General features: G+C 35.3%; 1 protein-coding gene across 1 annotated transcript in view; it reads right to left on the bottom strand.

Annotated features, from left to right (window-relative positions):
* Positions 1-325: 325 nt before the first annotated feature.
* SEMA3A (semaphorin 3A) overlaps positions 326-17,216 on the bottom strand; it is a 238,760-nt gene continuing 221,869 nt past the window's right edge. Inside the window, exons 16-17 of the mRNA XM_068972706.1 lie at positions 2,156-2,298; positions 326-781 (exon numbers count right to left, since the gene is read on the bottom strand). Coding sequence (XP_068828807.1) covers positions 326-781; positions 2,156-2,298 — 599 coding nt within the window. The remainder of the gene's footprint in view (positions 782-2,155; positions 2,299-17,216) is intronic.

Genomic DNA, 17,216 nt, shown 5'->3' with positions numbered 1-17,216 from the left:
TCTTTAGATGGCACTATGGCAAATGACATTTTTATTTCTCAAGCAAAGAAAGTGAAACCTGTATAGTGAAATCTCATAGGAAACATTAAGTCACTAGAGTGAACATCTGTTCATCTGACCTCTATTAATAGGTGTTGGTATTCAGAAGAATGCCTGTTAGTAATATTACTCATGGACTTAATTTATAATTGGTGGAACTCAGTTGCATTTCCCACCATTGTAAACATCCGCATAATGCCATGAAAAAGTTCATGTATATTGCATTTTTTCCAGTTATTCTCTAGGCAAGTTTCTACTTGTTTGAGGTTTCTAGAGGTAATGCAGCTCAGACACTCCTGGGTGCCCTCTCAAATTCGTGGGTCCTCCTGTTTCTGCCTTTCTTATTTTCCTGTAAGTGCTTCCATTTGTTACTGTTCCCTTGGGTATGTCCTGGCCTTTGCCTACGCTGTTTTCGGTCCCTTTTCCAAACTTGTTCACAGAACTCATCCATTGTGTTCAGGTTGGGATGGTTGATGAGCTGCATGAAGTCTCTGTACCAGACCTTCTGGCTAGGCGTCATGCTGTTGGACGTTTCTTTGGTCTTAGACCCATCTCCATCATCATCTTTATGAAGAAGTTCTTCCAAATGCTCTGTGTCGATGACTTCTAGGGTCACTTTAAGAAGAGTTTGCATGAAGCCGTGTTCCACCGCATGACAGAGGTAATTGCCTGAATCCTTCCGCTGCAGACTACGCAGTAGAAGGCCTTGTTCTGTTCTGATGATATGATCATCCACTCTGATCTAGCAAAAGAAAACAAGCAGTGAAATCATATATATTTACAAGAAATATAAGCTCCAAAACTGTGTCTCAGTAAAAATTTGTATTGTATACTGAGGCACATTTTAACAGTAAAATTTCTAGTTTAAGAGAAATGATATAATTTCCCCATTAGAAAAAAGAGTTATAAATTTCTCCTGTCTTTAAGACATATTGCAAAATACTGGTTGTCTATTGTCTTAATAAAATTTCTCATAATAATTTAAAATAATTAAGAGGATGAAAGGACAAAGATAGATTCTATTTTAAAACTTTGAAATAAAGTATATATAGGAGAAAGTGAGTATTGGAATTGGAAATATAGAAACATAATACTAGAAAACAGTGCAGCATTAGAATGAATTTATAATAAGGTTTGAAAAAATGAAATAAATTCAGTAGTTGAGCAAGCAGAAAAATTATGGGATTACATGCTTACTTATTTATTCAATTTCCTGTCTTAGATGCTACATGAAGACATGTTATTTAATATGTCTAACTGCACTTTTACTCTGAATGAAGTTTACAAAAGAGATCTCTGAAAGCCTAAGCTGGTAACATGTAAAATCAGCTTTAACATGTATATGACATGATTACATGTTTAAAGACTGCTTCAACTGTCAAAAGAGATGATGGGGTACTTTCACTTCTACATTTGGATTACGTAAAATTGTCTGCAAAATGTACATTCATAAATCATGTACATTGTATGGTTACCCTTATTTAAAGCTTTAAAAAAAGTGTAAAAGTCTCAGAGTATTCACTGAGATTTTCTGTGTATAACTTTTTAATTTTACAGAGGAATTACTGGATTCATTGAGGAGGAATATTTGTATGAAACTACGTGCACAATTCACATCAGAGTTCAATACTGGAACCTAAGATCTTTCCTCCTGAATCTACTATTCCTTTCTCTTAACTGCCTCTTCCCATTTGAGGAAGAAGTTAATGAAGAAAGGGAAACATGTTTGGATAGCAGAATCAATTGAACAAAAGTTAAAATTAGTTAGGAGGTTTTTTCTTTTTCTTGTATACAAATGAATATAACATAATAGATAACTCCAGGCAGAAAAAAAAAAAAAATCTCTAAACTGTACTGCCAGCCCTGCCCCCCCAACCCCCCGGCCGCAAACAGCTTCTAGGACAAAATTCTTACAGTTCAACTTTGTTCCTTTAATTCCTAGCACAAAGCCTGCCGTAAAATCATCTTCAGTTAATACTTATTTAATGAATAGGTACTGGTAGATTAAGAAAAGAGTAACTATTCACAGTACTTCTTTTTCCCCTCTTAAGTCAACCACACTGGGGTCCCTTAACAGCATGTGTTAGATAGAGTGAGTCCAGTTTCTTTCCTATACCTCTTCTTTTCGCTCTTCGTTTCGCCTCTGGAATTGCCAATAGACCGTAGCTCGCTGTGACTTCGGACTGCATTCCAGGAACGTGCTACTATTTTCTACCCCATAGATGATTCTTTCTTCAAAGCTGTGGCCATGGTGATTATCTGGCCGGTGATGAGGAAATGAAATGAGAAAATGTTAGAGAAGTAAACTCAACTTTCCAGAGTATTTATTTGGAAATTCAGGAGATGGACTTGTTGCCGAGTTGGAAATCTTTTCCAATTTTATTGAGGATGGCAGAAATGTCAGTGTTTCAGAACTCAAGTGTCTACCTAAACAGACTAGTTATTTTGTTATGGGTTATATAAGGCGTATACAGAGATTTGTCTACCAGAAAATAGCATTACATTAACAAAATCAGTCATACATCTTTATATGCCATGATAATACTTTCCAAGAAATTTTTTTCATTGTAAAACTATGCTCTAATTGTGCCAGTTTATATTGCACTATTTTCCAGCAGAAAAAGTAATTTGATTGTGTTTTTGAAAACACAAGTTTTTCTTTGAGAACTTAATTTTGCCTCTTTCTTTTTCATCTTTAAAATTAAATTCGCCAACCAATAATATTTATCTAGTATTTTACAGAAGTTATGAGTTCAGAAAGTTTATATTCCCTACCAATAACCCTTAAATAATCCACAAGTTTGTTCTGAAGATCAATTGATGTGAAATGTTTGGGATGGCTCAGAAGAAAGGTGCACAATTATAATGCAATGTGGTTTCAATTGTCTTTATTTTAAAATGACACATCTTTTATTATTTTCAAGAATTAGGCTAAAGAATATGGCAAGAGTATATAATAAAATACAGCAATAAGAAAGCCTGTTTCCTGATTAAGTTTCTATTATTTTACCCTTTATGTAACCTCCTTCAATGTGGTAAATGAAACACAGTTAAGATCAAAACTACGACACAGGGAGTCTAGGTAAAACTCATTTAGAGAAAAAAAAACTCCTTATTATCTTGTATAATCCTGTTTCCATTATGACATCCTGTACAATCTGGAACTTATTAAATTCATTTAGAAAATAATAAATATATTTTCACATGCACAGAAGACTGACAGTGTAGACATGAAAAATTTTTGCTTACTCTTTCAAACTCAGCTAGATTTTTAATTAAAAAAATGTTTGCCCCTTTTTTGCATTACTTTGACAGTTTTACTCTCATTATAACTATCTGAGTACTTTTGTCTGTCAGAGACAGTATGATCTGCTCTAAGTTTAAAGCTTTCCAAAATCCTGCTTCCACCCAATCCCTGTACACAGCCTATGGCCATCATCTCCTGTTCTCACCCTGCCTATGGTTGACCTTCTGACTGCATTTGCTGTCTCCAGGGATGTCCATCCCAGTGTCCTTCCCTTTATTGTTTTAGGTATGAAACAAAATGCTTCTAATTGGGAAGTATCTGTCCCTTCTTATTTAAAAGATCAAGTCCCTGGAAATAATAATTAAAAAAAAAAACATGAAATGACTGAAATGTAATGAAATAACATTTAACTGATTTCAAGTCACATTTATTTCATGTTGGAGATATGTGTATCTATCAGTGTATACTTTGACTATGGCAGTGTTGTTCTTTGCCCCCTGAAATTATTAGCATATTTTTATTGAAAAAACATGATACGTGCTGCTGTGCTAGTTTGCAAGACACCTACTTCTTTGGATAGAGATAAATTGAATCTATTGTCCAATATGAGCTGGATGATCTGTGATGCAGGAGCTACCATGAATAATTAGAATGCCTTGTCACAGAGGTCATGAGAGTTTACACAGAATGCATTTTTCCTGCTAACTGTTGTACAGTTTAAACTTGTTTGATATTTATTTTCCTTATACTATGCTTATTTATAAATTACTTATTATAGGAAAGGTAGATATCTGCAACATACAACAACATGGATGAAACACGAGAACATGCTAAATGAAATAAGTCAGTCACAGAAAAACATAAACTGCAAGATCTCACTTAGATGAGGTATCTAAAGTAGTAAAAAATCCTAGAAGCAGATAGAAAAATGATGGTTGCCAGGGGTTGGGGTGAGGGAAATGACGAATTGCTAGACAACGGGTATAAAATGTTAGTTATGCCAAATAAATGAGATCTGCTACTTAACAGTATGCCTATACTGAACAATACTGTATTGTACACTTTAAATTTGTTAAGACAGTGGATCTCATGTTAATGTTCTTACTCCAGTCAAACTAAAAAAAAAAAAAAATCAAAAAGAATTTTTTTAATTAAAAAAAGAAATCCTTTTAGGAAGACATTTTTCATTCAATCTCTAAACATTAATGAATCATAAAATATACAACAGCATGATAAAACAGAAAAAAAAATCAGCTGGATTTAAAAGCAAACAACATGGTGATCCACCAGTATCTTCTCTCTTACCAGCCACGCTTACCAGGTCTTTTTCTTGAAGAAATTTATAATACTTGACTTGTCTCTCATCTAATCTGTCTAAATTAATATAGATAACTATAGAAATCTAAGGTATAAATAAATTATTGACTCAAACATAGAAATCTGTTTAAATCCTTCAGTACATTTGTGGGCATTCAGCTAACAAAATCAATGTAACTTGTACGATAAGAAATAATAGAGCTTAATATAAATGAAACATCTATTAGGCATATTTTCAAAACGTCAGTTTGTCTTCTGAATTAATTTAATCATTCTTTTCGATCCATAAAGTGAAATGAAGTGAAGTCGCTCAGCCGTGTCTGACTCTTTGCGATCCCACAGACTGTAGCCTACCAGGCTTCTCAGTCCATGGGATTTTCCAGGCAAGAGTACTAGAGTGGGTTGCCATTTCTTTCTCCAGGGGATCTTCCCAACCCAAGGATCGAACCCGGGTCTCCGGCATTGGAGGCAGATGCTTTACCCACTGAGCCACCAGGGAAGCCCATATAAACTTCACTTAGTCCTAGCAAACCTACTTAGTCTTTATGTTCTTTCCAAAATCTCTTCTGGTGACAGCAAATATTTCCCAATGTACAGTAAAGAAAAGAATTCTCTTAAAAGTTTTCCGATTTTTTTCTTTTTAAATTCACCTGTTACTTGTCTATGAAAAGAAAGTGAAAGTGTAGTGTAGTCACTCAGTCCTGTCTGACTCTGCAACCCCATGAACTGGTAGCCCTCCAGGTTCCTCTGTCAGTGGAATTCTCCAGGCAAGAGTACTGGAGTAGATTGCCAATCTGTTCTCCAGGGGATCTTCCTGACTCAGGGATCAAACCTGGGTCTCCCTCATGGTAGGCAGATTCTTTACCATCTGAGCCACAAGGGAAGTCTGTTATTTGTCAATAGTAGAATCTAATGTGATATTTGATTTAGCCAAGGGTTTATACAAAGTGATTTATGGTTTAATATAGGACTAGACCATGGGTTTCTTCAAAAAATATAACAACCTTCAGGCACTTTCCGACCTGAATAAGCTAAGAACCACAACTGGTGAAACTGGTTCATTGGCTTGAGGCCTTTAATAACTACTCTTGCCAATACCTTAAGGTTTCATTTCCCACTAAGTTGGCTCTTTCTTTCTCTCCTCTGTCAAAATTAAAAGCAAAAGAAAATCCAGTTAGTAAGCAGTAAAGCTAAAAGTCCAGTCATCTTCACTATCAGTCACAGCCATATTCAAAGGTACTACTGAGTATGCAGATGACAGTAGCACCTCCTATTCCATGTTTCTAAAGTCCTGTTGCCAATCGCCAAACACTAAACAGACAAAATTTCCACTGGATACATTTGTTTCTGTTAATTCCTCTTCAGTAGAATGTTTCTATCACCAGCAACTTTTAATTGTGGATCACAACTTTCATTTAAAGTGGCCTCAGATAAGTATGCCTATATTTGGGTACTTACATGTCACGACCCATAAACATTTTTTTCTGTTAATCTCACCACACCTGACACCTTACAAATAGATACTCAATAAATCTGTTTTTTTAAATTTTAATTTATTTTTTATATAATTTTACAAGTTACACTCCATTAACAAGTATTACAAAACATTGGCTATATTCCCCGTGTTGTTCAATGTATCCTTATAGCCGAACTTATACCAAATAGACTACTGGAAGGCACTCAGTAAATACCCACTCCCTTTTCTGACCCTTCTACCTCAACTACTTGAGTAAATTTTGTACAACACAGGAAACATCATGGGTCTAATAGCTATACGATTTTTTTCTCTCATTTTCCCCTCCTTTCTTCCCCATGGCCCTTTACCCTTATTGCTGTCTCTCTTTCCCTCTCCTTCTCTTCAAGAGTAATTACAAACAGGGACAACATTCTGATTCTTGACTTCTAAACTTACTAAGTGTTCAATATTTTAGATGCCAGAACTCAAAATACTTTATTGAGAATTTATAATAAGACAAATTAAGAACTCCTTCCCAACATCAATCCTGCTCTCTCATCCCCATTAAAGAAGGTATTTCCTCTTTTATGCTTTCAAAAATCCTCTTTTTACATTTACTTTTAGAATACATGTAGTCTTAATTGCTACAATTATTTATCAGTCTAGTTATCTCCTTCCATTTTTTTTTGTTTTCCACAATTCTGCCATAAACCCTTAAGGTGTCATAAACCCTTAAATGATGTTTGCTAAAAGGCAAAACAAGGTAATGATTTACTCTGCATTTAAAAGCTGAAATCTCATGTAACTTTGACATCCTCAAGACACAGAGTTATCATAATTACATAAATCATTAAGAGTTCAATCAATTAAAATGGCATAGGGTGTATACCCTCAATATGACAGAATAAATGATTGAACGGTAAACATTTCAACTCTTCTAGATTTGTTAAGTTTTATAATGTCACATGAGTTGGTTTGAGATGTGGTAGGAGAAGATGATGATTAGTCAAGTGTATTCGAAAATAAAAAATCCAAATATGGGATAATAACAGAGATTTCACAAATTATAGGCATAAATCCTCACATCTCTAGAGTCACCTCTATCTCTAAAGGATGTCCATGCCAATGAGTAATCTTTTCAGAAAGAAAGCAATCTCATTTTAATCCATTAAAAAAAACTTTCCACACTGAGCAACTGTTTTGAATACAAACTTTTGTCATGAATATTAGCAGTAGATAAGAAGGGTGTAGTTGTTAAATTGGCACAAAAATTCTTGCGGGTTGAACTTAATAGAGCAAAATATTGAGAGCAACAAACATTAAATTTATTTTAAATGCATTAGCGTGTTTGAATAGCACATATTACAATATGCTGCAGCTGTTAATGACAAGAAATAATGTTTTTAAGGAAGCAATCTTCAATTAATCATTTCCTCTTTTAGTTTGATAATTTATGGAAATGAAATGAGGCTAATAAACCAGAAAGAATGGGAGGAAAAAAAGAAGTTAAATAAATTGCTTCCTTTTGTAACAACAAAAAGTCATGATATCCATCATTTGTCCAGAAACATGATGTTGCTAAAGGCCTTATTTAGTATTTGATTCTCTTCCAATCTTGCAGAAACAGAAGGCATCACATTTCAGCTTTCCATTTATTTTACTTTCCATTTTAACCCCTTAAGTGTCTCCCATGATTGAAATGTTAATAATATAAGAATCTTAGGAAATTTGATTTCATGTAGAAAAGACAGATATAGGTTAGGTAGTGAACTATATATGTATTCAACAATTTGCTCTCTGCTGTCATATTTTTATGTTCTCCCTTTTGAGTTATTAAAAAGTTGAATTTCATAAATAAGGAGTATAAAAATAAAATAATTTGTCAGAGGGAAATTGGTTGCAAGCTATTTTAAATATTTAGCAAATTCAGTTAGTTGCCAAACTATGCAAAGAGACATATAATTCTACTTGTATTTATCACATTATAATTTTAATATTTTACACTGTCATTTTTTCCACAATATTCTTCAATGTAAGGGCTTTCCTCATAGCTCAGATGGTAAAGAATTCACCTGAAATGCAGGAGACCTGGGTTCGATCCCTGGGTTGGGAAGATCCCCTAGAGGAGGGCATGGCAACACACTTTAGTATTCTTGCCTGTAGAAAACCCACTGACAGAGGAGCCTGATGGCCTGCAGTCCGTGGGGTTGCAAAGAGTCAGGCACAAGTGAGCAACTAAACATATTCAATGTAAAGGTCAAGCAAAGCAGAAAAGGAAATGTTGTCCACCAATTCCTGGTGACACAGATATGCACTTCTTATGTAAAAACATTACTTATATTTTTCTTACTGGATTCTAGATTATTTTCTCCAGAAAATACAACCAGTACTTTATCAACAGAAAACACTGTTAATTTGACTCCAAGTGGATAATATTTTCTAAAATAGCAGGAGCAGAAAAGGCATTTCATGGATGAATCAGTAACTCTTAGAAAGCCATTAAATATTTAAAAATAAAAGACAAAAAAGGAATTCATCCTTAACATTTGTGTATATTTTGGACCTGACGATATTAAGATGGCTAACAACTGATTCAATAATCTCATATACTGCAGTGCTCTTAACATAAATTTATAGTATATATAAGCTATGTAACAAGGGTACTATTCATTTGTTTATAAAGATAATGCTTAGTATAATGTTTCTCCACTCTTTCGTATGATGAGAAACTAGTTTCTTAGTAAATGTGTTTTGCATGTTAGTAGCATGCAAACATGCACCTAGAAGTGTGTGCATATGTATTAAATTTCATGCGCTTAATATATGTATTTCTTATGTACAAAAAAGATTTAATTAATGGAACCCTAGAGAAAATTTAAACATAATTAATCAAATTGCTAAAATAAATTTAAATAATAAATTGTTTATGCCCTAATTACTATCTGTCCCTGATGCTGGAAAATAATTATCTACCAGAATACAACACTTAAAACTACAGTTCAAGGAGTTCTACAGTTTTCTTTGAATTCACAGATACCTGTGGATTTGTGTTTGAATGCTTGTGTGAGTGTATAGATAGGTAGATAGATAAACAGAGACATGACTAGGGTATTTTAGTTTTATGATTCATAGAAAATTATTGTATTAAAGAGTTGCCAGTGTCTCATTGTTAAGATATTTATTACTTTAAAATATAAAAGTGAAATTGAAATGCTCTGAAGTTACCTATGAAATCATTTTAATAATGTGCTTAATAATCTTGTGACATCAGAGGATTCAATGCTTCTTAGTATAAAGAGGGCTGAAACTCAATTATTATTATTTTTTTTGAAACTCAATTATTTATAAAGTGCCACCAATATGAAGCTATCTACTGGAATATTTAGTCTATATTGAATTTCTGATATGTTTTATTTTTCATGATTATATATCAAATTCTTTACCAAGAAAGCACATGTAATTTATATGCCATAAAATTATGATAGGAATTTATATATTTAGATATCCAGAGACCTGAATTTTAAATGTTTAATTTACAGTTTTCAAAGAGATATAATAGAAGATGATGAAAAATCCATCTAATGAAGCAGAAACCTTCCACAAATAATAATGAGAATACTACTTTGTATTTTATTTAATATTTTTTGCTTATAACTTTTGAAATTTAAAAAAAATACTGCATGTTTAACAACTTTTTGGTTACAATCTAAATGCAGAGTTCCAAAGAATAGCAAGGAGAGACAAGAAAGCCTTTTTAAGTGAACAATGCAAAGAAATAGAGGAAAACCATAGAATGGAAAGACTAGAGCTCTCCTCTAGAAAATCAGAGACAACAAGGGAACATTTCATGCAAGGATGGGCATGGTAAAGGACAGAAGCTGTATGGACCTAACAGAAGCAGAAGACATTAAGAAGAGGTGGCAAGAATACAGAGAGCTGTACAAAAAATGTCTTAATGATCTGGATAACCACAATGATGTGATCACTCACCTAGAGACAGACATCCTGGAAGGTGAAGTCAAGTGGGCCTTAGGAAGCATTGCTATGAAAAAAGTTAGTGGAGGTGATGGAATTCCAGCTGAGCTATTTCAAATCTTAAAGGACAATACTGTTAAAGTGCTGCACTTAATAGGCCAGCAAATATGGAAAATTCAGCAGTGGCCACGGGACTGGAAAATATCCTTTTTCACTCCAATGCCAAAGAAGGGCAATGGCAAAGAATGTCCAAACTGCAGCACAATTGCTCTCAATTCACATGCTAGCAAGGTAATGCTAAAAATCCTTAAAGTGAGACTTCAACAGTTCTTGAACCAAGAATTTCCAAAAGTACAGCTGGATTTGCAGAAGAACCAGAAATCAAACTGCTAACATCTGCTGGATCAGACATAAAGCAAGGGAATTACAGCAAAACATCTGCTTCTACCTCATTTACTATGCTAGAGCCTTTGACTGTGGATCACAACAAACTGGAAAATTCTTCAGGAGATGGGAATACCAGGCCACCATACCTGCCTCCTGAGAAACATGTTTTCAGTTCAAGAAGCAACAGTTAGAACCAGACATGGAACAACAGACTGGCTCAAAATTTGGAAAGGAGTATGACAAGGCTATATATACTGTCACCCTAATTAATTAACTAATATGCAGAATGCATCATGCAAAATGCCAGGCTGGATGAAGCACAAGCTGAATTCAATTTTGCTGGTAGAAATATCAGTAACCTCAGATATGCAGATGATACAACCCTAATGGGAGAAAGTGAAGAGGAACTACAGAGCCTCTTGATGAGGGTGAAAGAGGAGACTGAAAAAGCTGGCTTAAAATTCAACATTCAAAAAACTAAGATCACGGCATACAAGTCCATCAGCTCATGGCAAATAGATGGGGAGACAATGTAAAGTGACTGATAGACTATTTCTTGGGCACCAGAATCACTGGCAGTGACTGCAGCCATGCATTGAAAGCTGCTTGCTCCTTGGAAGAAAAGCTATGACAAACCTAGACAGTGTATTAAAAAGCAGAGATGTCACATTGCCAGAAAAGGTCTGTCTAGTCAAAGTTATGATTTTTCCAGTAGTCATGTATGGGTGTGAGAGTTGGACCATAAAGAAGGCCAAGGAATTGATGTTTTTGAACTGCGGTGCTGGAGAAGCTCTTGAGAGTTCCTTGGACAGCAAAGAGATCAAACCAGTCAATCCTATGGGAAATCAACCCTGAATATTCACTGAAAGGACTGATGCTGAAGCTTCAAAACTTTGGCCACACGATGTGAAATGCCAACTCATTGGAAAAGACCCTGATGCTAGGAAAGATTGAGCACAGGAGGACAAGGATGAGATGGTTGGGTAGCATCATTAACTCAATGGACTTGAGTCTGAGCAAACTCCAGGAGATGGTGAAGGAGAGGGAAGCCTGGCTTGCCGCAGTTCATTCGGTCATGACTGAGCGACTGAACAACAACAACAAATTTAAATTATAGGTGTAAACAGTCACTAGTAAAACAGTACTCAACTTGCAGGCTTCAATAATATGTGAACCATGAACTTCCAGATGTTCAGGCTGGATTTAGAAAGGGAAGAAGAACCAGAGATCAAATTGCCAATACCCACTGGATCATTGAAAAAGTGAGAAAGTTCCAGAAAAACATCTATTTCTGCTTTATTGACAATGCCAAAGCATTTGACTGTGTGGATCACAATAAACTGTGGGAAATACTTCAAGAGATGGGAATACCAGACCACCTGACTTGCCCCTTGAGAAATCTGTATGCGGGTCAGGAAGCAACAGTTAGAACTGGACATGGAACAATAGACTGGCTCCAAATAGGAAAAGGAGTATGTCAAGGCTGTATATTGTCACCCTGCTTATTTAACTTATATGCAGAGTACATCACGAGAAACACTGGGCTTGATGAAGCACAAGTTGGAATCAAGATTGCCGGGAGAAATATCAATAACCTCAGATATGCAGATGACACCACCCTTATGGCAGAAAGTGAAGAAGAACTGAAGAACCTTTTGATGAAAGTCAAAGAGGAGAGTGAAAAATTTGGTTTAAAGCTCAACATTCAGAAAACGAAGATCATGGCATCTGGTCCCATCACTTCATGGAAATAGATGGGGAAACATTGGAAACAGTGACAGATTTTATTTTTTGGGGCTCCAAAATCACTGCAGATGGTGACTGCAGCCATGAAATTAAAAGACACTTACTCCTTGGAAGGAAAGTTATGACTAATCTAGAGAGCATATTAAAAAGCAGAGACATTACTTTGCCAACAAAGGTCCATCTAGTCAAAGCTATGGTTTTTCTAGCATTCATGTATGGATGTGAGAGCTGGACCATAAAGCCGAGCACCAAAGACTTGATGATTTTGAACTGTTGTGTTGGAGAAGACTCTTGAGAGTTCCTTGGATTGCAAGGATATCCAACCAGTCCATCCTAAAGGAGTTCATTGGAAGGACTGATGTTGAAGCTGAAACTCCAATACTTTTGCCACCTGATGCGAAGAGCTGACACATTTGAAAAGACCCTGATGCTGGGAAAGACTTAAGGTGGGAGGAGAAGAGGACAAAAGAGGATGAGATGGTTGGATGGCCTCACCGACTCAATGAACATGAGTTTGAGTAAACTCCAGGAGCTGCTGAAAGACAGGGAGGCCTGGCATGCTGCGGTTCATGGGGTCACGAAGAGTTGGACGTGACTTAACTGAACTGAAACAATTGGGTGATCTGATGACATATTTAAAGGCTTTAATAAGGAATATTGATAGCACAAAATATTTCAAACCTCTTCTTATTCAGCTTGTGTATGCAGGCCTTGCACACATATACTATGAATAGTTGGATTATTTGCCTAATGTAATATCAGAAGACAGCTGTGTTGATGGTTTTTTCCAGTGAAAAGTTTCAAAAAGGGTTTACAAAATTATAGAAGGTGACACTATAATAATTTTATTCTAGGATGCATACTTCTTTATATTTTAATGTGTATGACATGAGAATGTTTTACGATTGCTCTCTGAGTTGAAGTTGCTTTCTTTTGGAAAGAATTTGTTCTTAACTTCTGCCAGACACATGAGTCCCTACTAAGCTGATACCTCCTTGAAGTTTTGTCTGAAGTTTTAGTCCACCTTGTTGCTGTGAATTCAGAAAGTAAACCTTCAGGAGGATCAACTTTGTGGTTCAAGGAGTAAAACAGGGAAGTTTCATTGCTATGGAATTAATTTATCCTTTGTGCCCACACTGAAAAGTTCTGGCTTGATGCTGGGACCCTATATTATTGTTCATTTTGGGCAATTTTTCTAAGCAGTACATAACAAAATGGTGCCTTCTATATTCTGTGACATCTTAGACTTGATACAATTTAATAATTTATCAAAGTTAGGGTTTTTTTTTTTTTTAGGACTGATATCAGCTCATTTATCAAATCTTAAGGCTTCCTTTGGGGCCAAATGTTCAGATTCATAGTTGGATTTTCTATGTGTTTAAAAGAAGCTAAAGCATAGACCAGATTAGCAGTGCTACAGAATACTAAATTTACAGCTTTAAAGACCATAAAGATGACACTGCCAAAGATATTTTACGAAATTTTAGAACAATTTTGAATCCAACCAAGACATAAATTGATATGAAGTAGCTGTAGAAATAATGAAGAAGATTGGACTCAAAGAACATTCTACTGTGGGTTATTGGAATGGAAACGCATGTATGTAGAACAGTCAAGAGAACTAATTCAATGATGGCATTACATATAAGTTAGAACATAAACTATTTTGAAGATTCAAAAATTTAAGATGATGTTAATTTTTAAAATTGTTACTGCTGGTATAACTTTTTACTTTCTGGACATGTAGATCAGCTTGTTTAACAAAGAAGGAAGAATGAGAGGTACCTTAAAAGTAAACTGACTCAACCACTCATGTTCTTGAATGCAAAATCAAACTCCAATTTTGTGCACAATAGTTATTTTAGGGAAGGGAACATATTGGAAGTTTCTCGTTAGCATTGTGTATGAGGTGTGAGTGGGAAGACAAGAAGATCTGCCAGCACAGCTATATTTAGGGTTTTGTACTGAAATTTCCCTAGGCAAAAGGCCACCGCTGATGGGGGAGAGTGTGCTGGACCAAAGGGAAGTGGAGGTGGACTATTCTGTCATCCAGGCCAGCTCATCAGTGCTTCTTTACAAGAGAGGGAACAGAGCACTGAGTGAGTGCGAAAGGCTTCATCAAGAGTGAAATTTCTTCCACCTTAATTCTGAGCTGTTTTATATAGTCTCTCTATGAAAATCTCCAGGATATGTAAGATATAGAGTGTTACAGAATATGTTTACCATTACAGCTGGAACTAATCGTCCTGAAGTGAATAATTTGGCTTCAGGTCATTTAGCAGTTTTCTTGAAAAGATATATCATATCTTTATATGTTTCCACATGACCACATATATTTTACTCAATGTGAGATGTGACATTAGCAAGACAACATACATGCTTTAACAAGGCTGAGCTCTGGATTTCTGCCCATTTTACTTTCAAAGATTGACATCACCTATTCTAAGATAACTCACTGATTCCTAATGGTAAGACCCAATCTGACCATATGGGAATGTCTGACTTAAGTTTCCAAACACTTGAACTTCACTGTAATCTATGGTGTATATTTTTTATGTTTGGTCAGTTAGTAAGACAAGCAGACAAGGAATAAAGAGGCCTTCAAAAAAGGACTGTTTTTACTGCTGTAGAGCTTAAACTATTTTGCCATTTCCTCCCATATATCACAAGCATCTTCTTGGTGTTGTTTTTATACAAACACACACACACACCCCAGGTAACACTGAAACTCAGCAATTATTTTTCTCTCCCTATAGTATGCATTCATACTGAAGAATCAGGAGAAAAAATTATTCACATTCATTCTAACTTTCTATAACTAAGCAATTTCATATTCCCAAAGTTTATAGGCTGCCACTCTAATTTCATGAAAACGTAACCTTAAAATCTGAAGCACTTTCCAAAGTCCATACACTCAACAGTCAACAATATTTATTTATCCATTGCCTCACTTAAATAAATATGACTTTGGTCAGCTTTTCCTTGTATATATGTACATTCATAATTCCAGAATACATATCATTTTGAAGAAACACTTAACTGAGTCTATGAAGGGACTGAATTGCTAAACAAATGAATATATTGGTAAGATATATGTGTGTGTGTGTGTGTATATATATATATATATATATATAATTCTTTAACAATCTTCAAACATAGCATGGTATTCTATGTAAAGTGGTTTGTAATTATAATTTATTAGTTAATTGTTTGGTTTACAATATTTCTTAAGAAAGATTCTACTTCTGAATACAATGTTACTAACAATGTATTACAAATCATTTTCACAATAAATAACAAATGCTGTTTAGATCAAATCTCTACTGATTAACAAAAATAATACTATTCTATAGCTTGAAATGTTTAGATCATTCATTCAACAAATATTTGTTCAATGAATATCTACAACAGTCACAATATTGCATCTGTTATAACTAGAGATAAAAAACTGAGCAAAATAGCAAGTTTATATTGCCATGGAGACTAAATTTCATAGGAAATGAGCTCTAGTTATATCATCTTGTTTTATTTACTTCTAGTTAGTATCATTAGTCTTTCCATATTTAAGAAAAGTGAAAAAGTGAAAGAGTTAGTCCCTTAGTCATTCAGTAGTGTCCAACTCTTTGCAACCCCCTGGGACTGTGAAACCTAAGGCTCCTTTGTTCATGGAATTCTTCAGGCAAGAATACTGGAGTGGGTTGCCATTCCCTTTCTCCAGGGGATCTTCCTAACCCAGGGATCAAACCTGGGTCTCCTACATTGCTGGTACGTTCTTTACTGTGTGAATAACGAGGGAAGCCCATATCTAAGCAAATAAACTCTTTAATATAAGGAACTAATATTATATAATACTGCATTGCAGAAAAGCTGATTATCATGATTCAATATTTCTATGTGAAATAGATAAATGGAAGATGAGGGAATATTTCATTGTCCAACTGAAATATGCCATCTGAAAAATTTAATGAGGGTGTGCCAACAATGTGCTAAACCCATATAAAGGCAAAAACTTGTTAGGTAGGATGAGCAACAAGGGGAGGCCTGGCTGAAAACTGACCTCTAAACTCCATCCCAGACACACCCAGGAGAGCTCACAGCCTACAAGATAATTACAGAGACTTTTCACCTCCTGCACAGGTGCCTTAGGCACAGAGTGGATACAAAATAATCAAAGGAGCTTAAGTAACCTTAGAGAAGGCAGTTTGGAGCCCATAATGGGCTTATGAATATTTTACATCTAATTATAACAGACTGAATTATGTGAAGACATATGGGAAGTCATAAACAACACAGCCTGCTGTGTTGTAACTTGGAATTGTCAATTGGCCTTGAGCATATGCCCTCTGCATTCCCTTTCATTGACTGGTGGTGAGTAAAAGCCCTACTTTGCACTGGGCATAACCAAAAGGAGCAGACTGGAAGTACAAAAGGGGGAAGCCAAGAGGAATGGAAAGGAAGGAGGAAGAGAGCTCCTTTTGGGGCAAGCCTGCTCACACGTCTTAGGAGTGTCTGTCTAATCAAGTATCTGTCTGCTTGAACTGACTGAGCTCTAACTTGTCAGTTGTTTTTAACCCTTTAGTCCAATGCTCAAAATTTTTGTTGTGATGAAACACAACAAAGAACCGAGAAGAGATGAACTGAGGAAGAGAAATAAACCAACCTGACATTCTGAAAAATTTAATGAGAGTGTGCATCAACAATATACTAAATCTGTATAAACACAAAAATTCTTCCTCTTTTCTAGTGGCATTTTTTTCTTCATAATGAGAACAGTAACAGATAGGAAAGCAAATAAACAGTGAACAAAATTTTATAAGCAAAATGGATTCAAAATATAGGTTCAATATGAGTCAACCTATCTCCTAGTATTGGCATCTCCAAACGACCTTGTAGGCATTCACAAATCACACAGCAACGTATGTAGGATACACAACAAGGACCTCCAGAAAGGCAACCAGGTTTTTGAATGTTGTACAACATGTTTTCTTTCTTAACAATTATGACCCATGAAAGGACCCAGAGACCCCACAGAGACTGTGACAGAACTGT

This window comes from Capricornis sumatraensis, chromosome 5 (genome assembly GCF_032405125.1).
Source record: "Capricornis sumatraensis isolate serow.1 chromosome 5, serow.2, whole genome shotgun sequence".
Taxonomy (NCBI): domain Eukaryota; kingdom Metazoa; phylum Chordata; class Mammalia; order Artiodactyla; family Bovidae; genus Capricornis; species Capricornis sumatraensis.
Note: the sequence above shows the minus strand (reverse complement) of the source record. Positions and strands in the feature narration are given on the sequence as shown.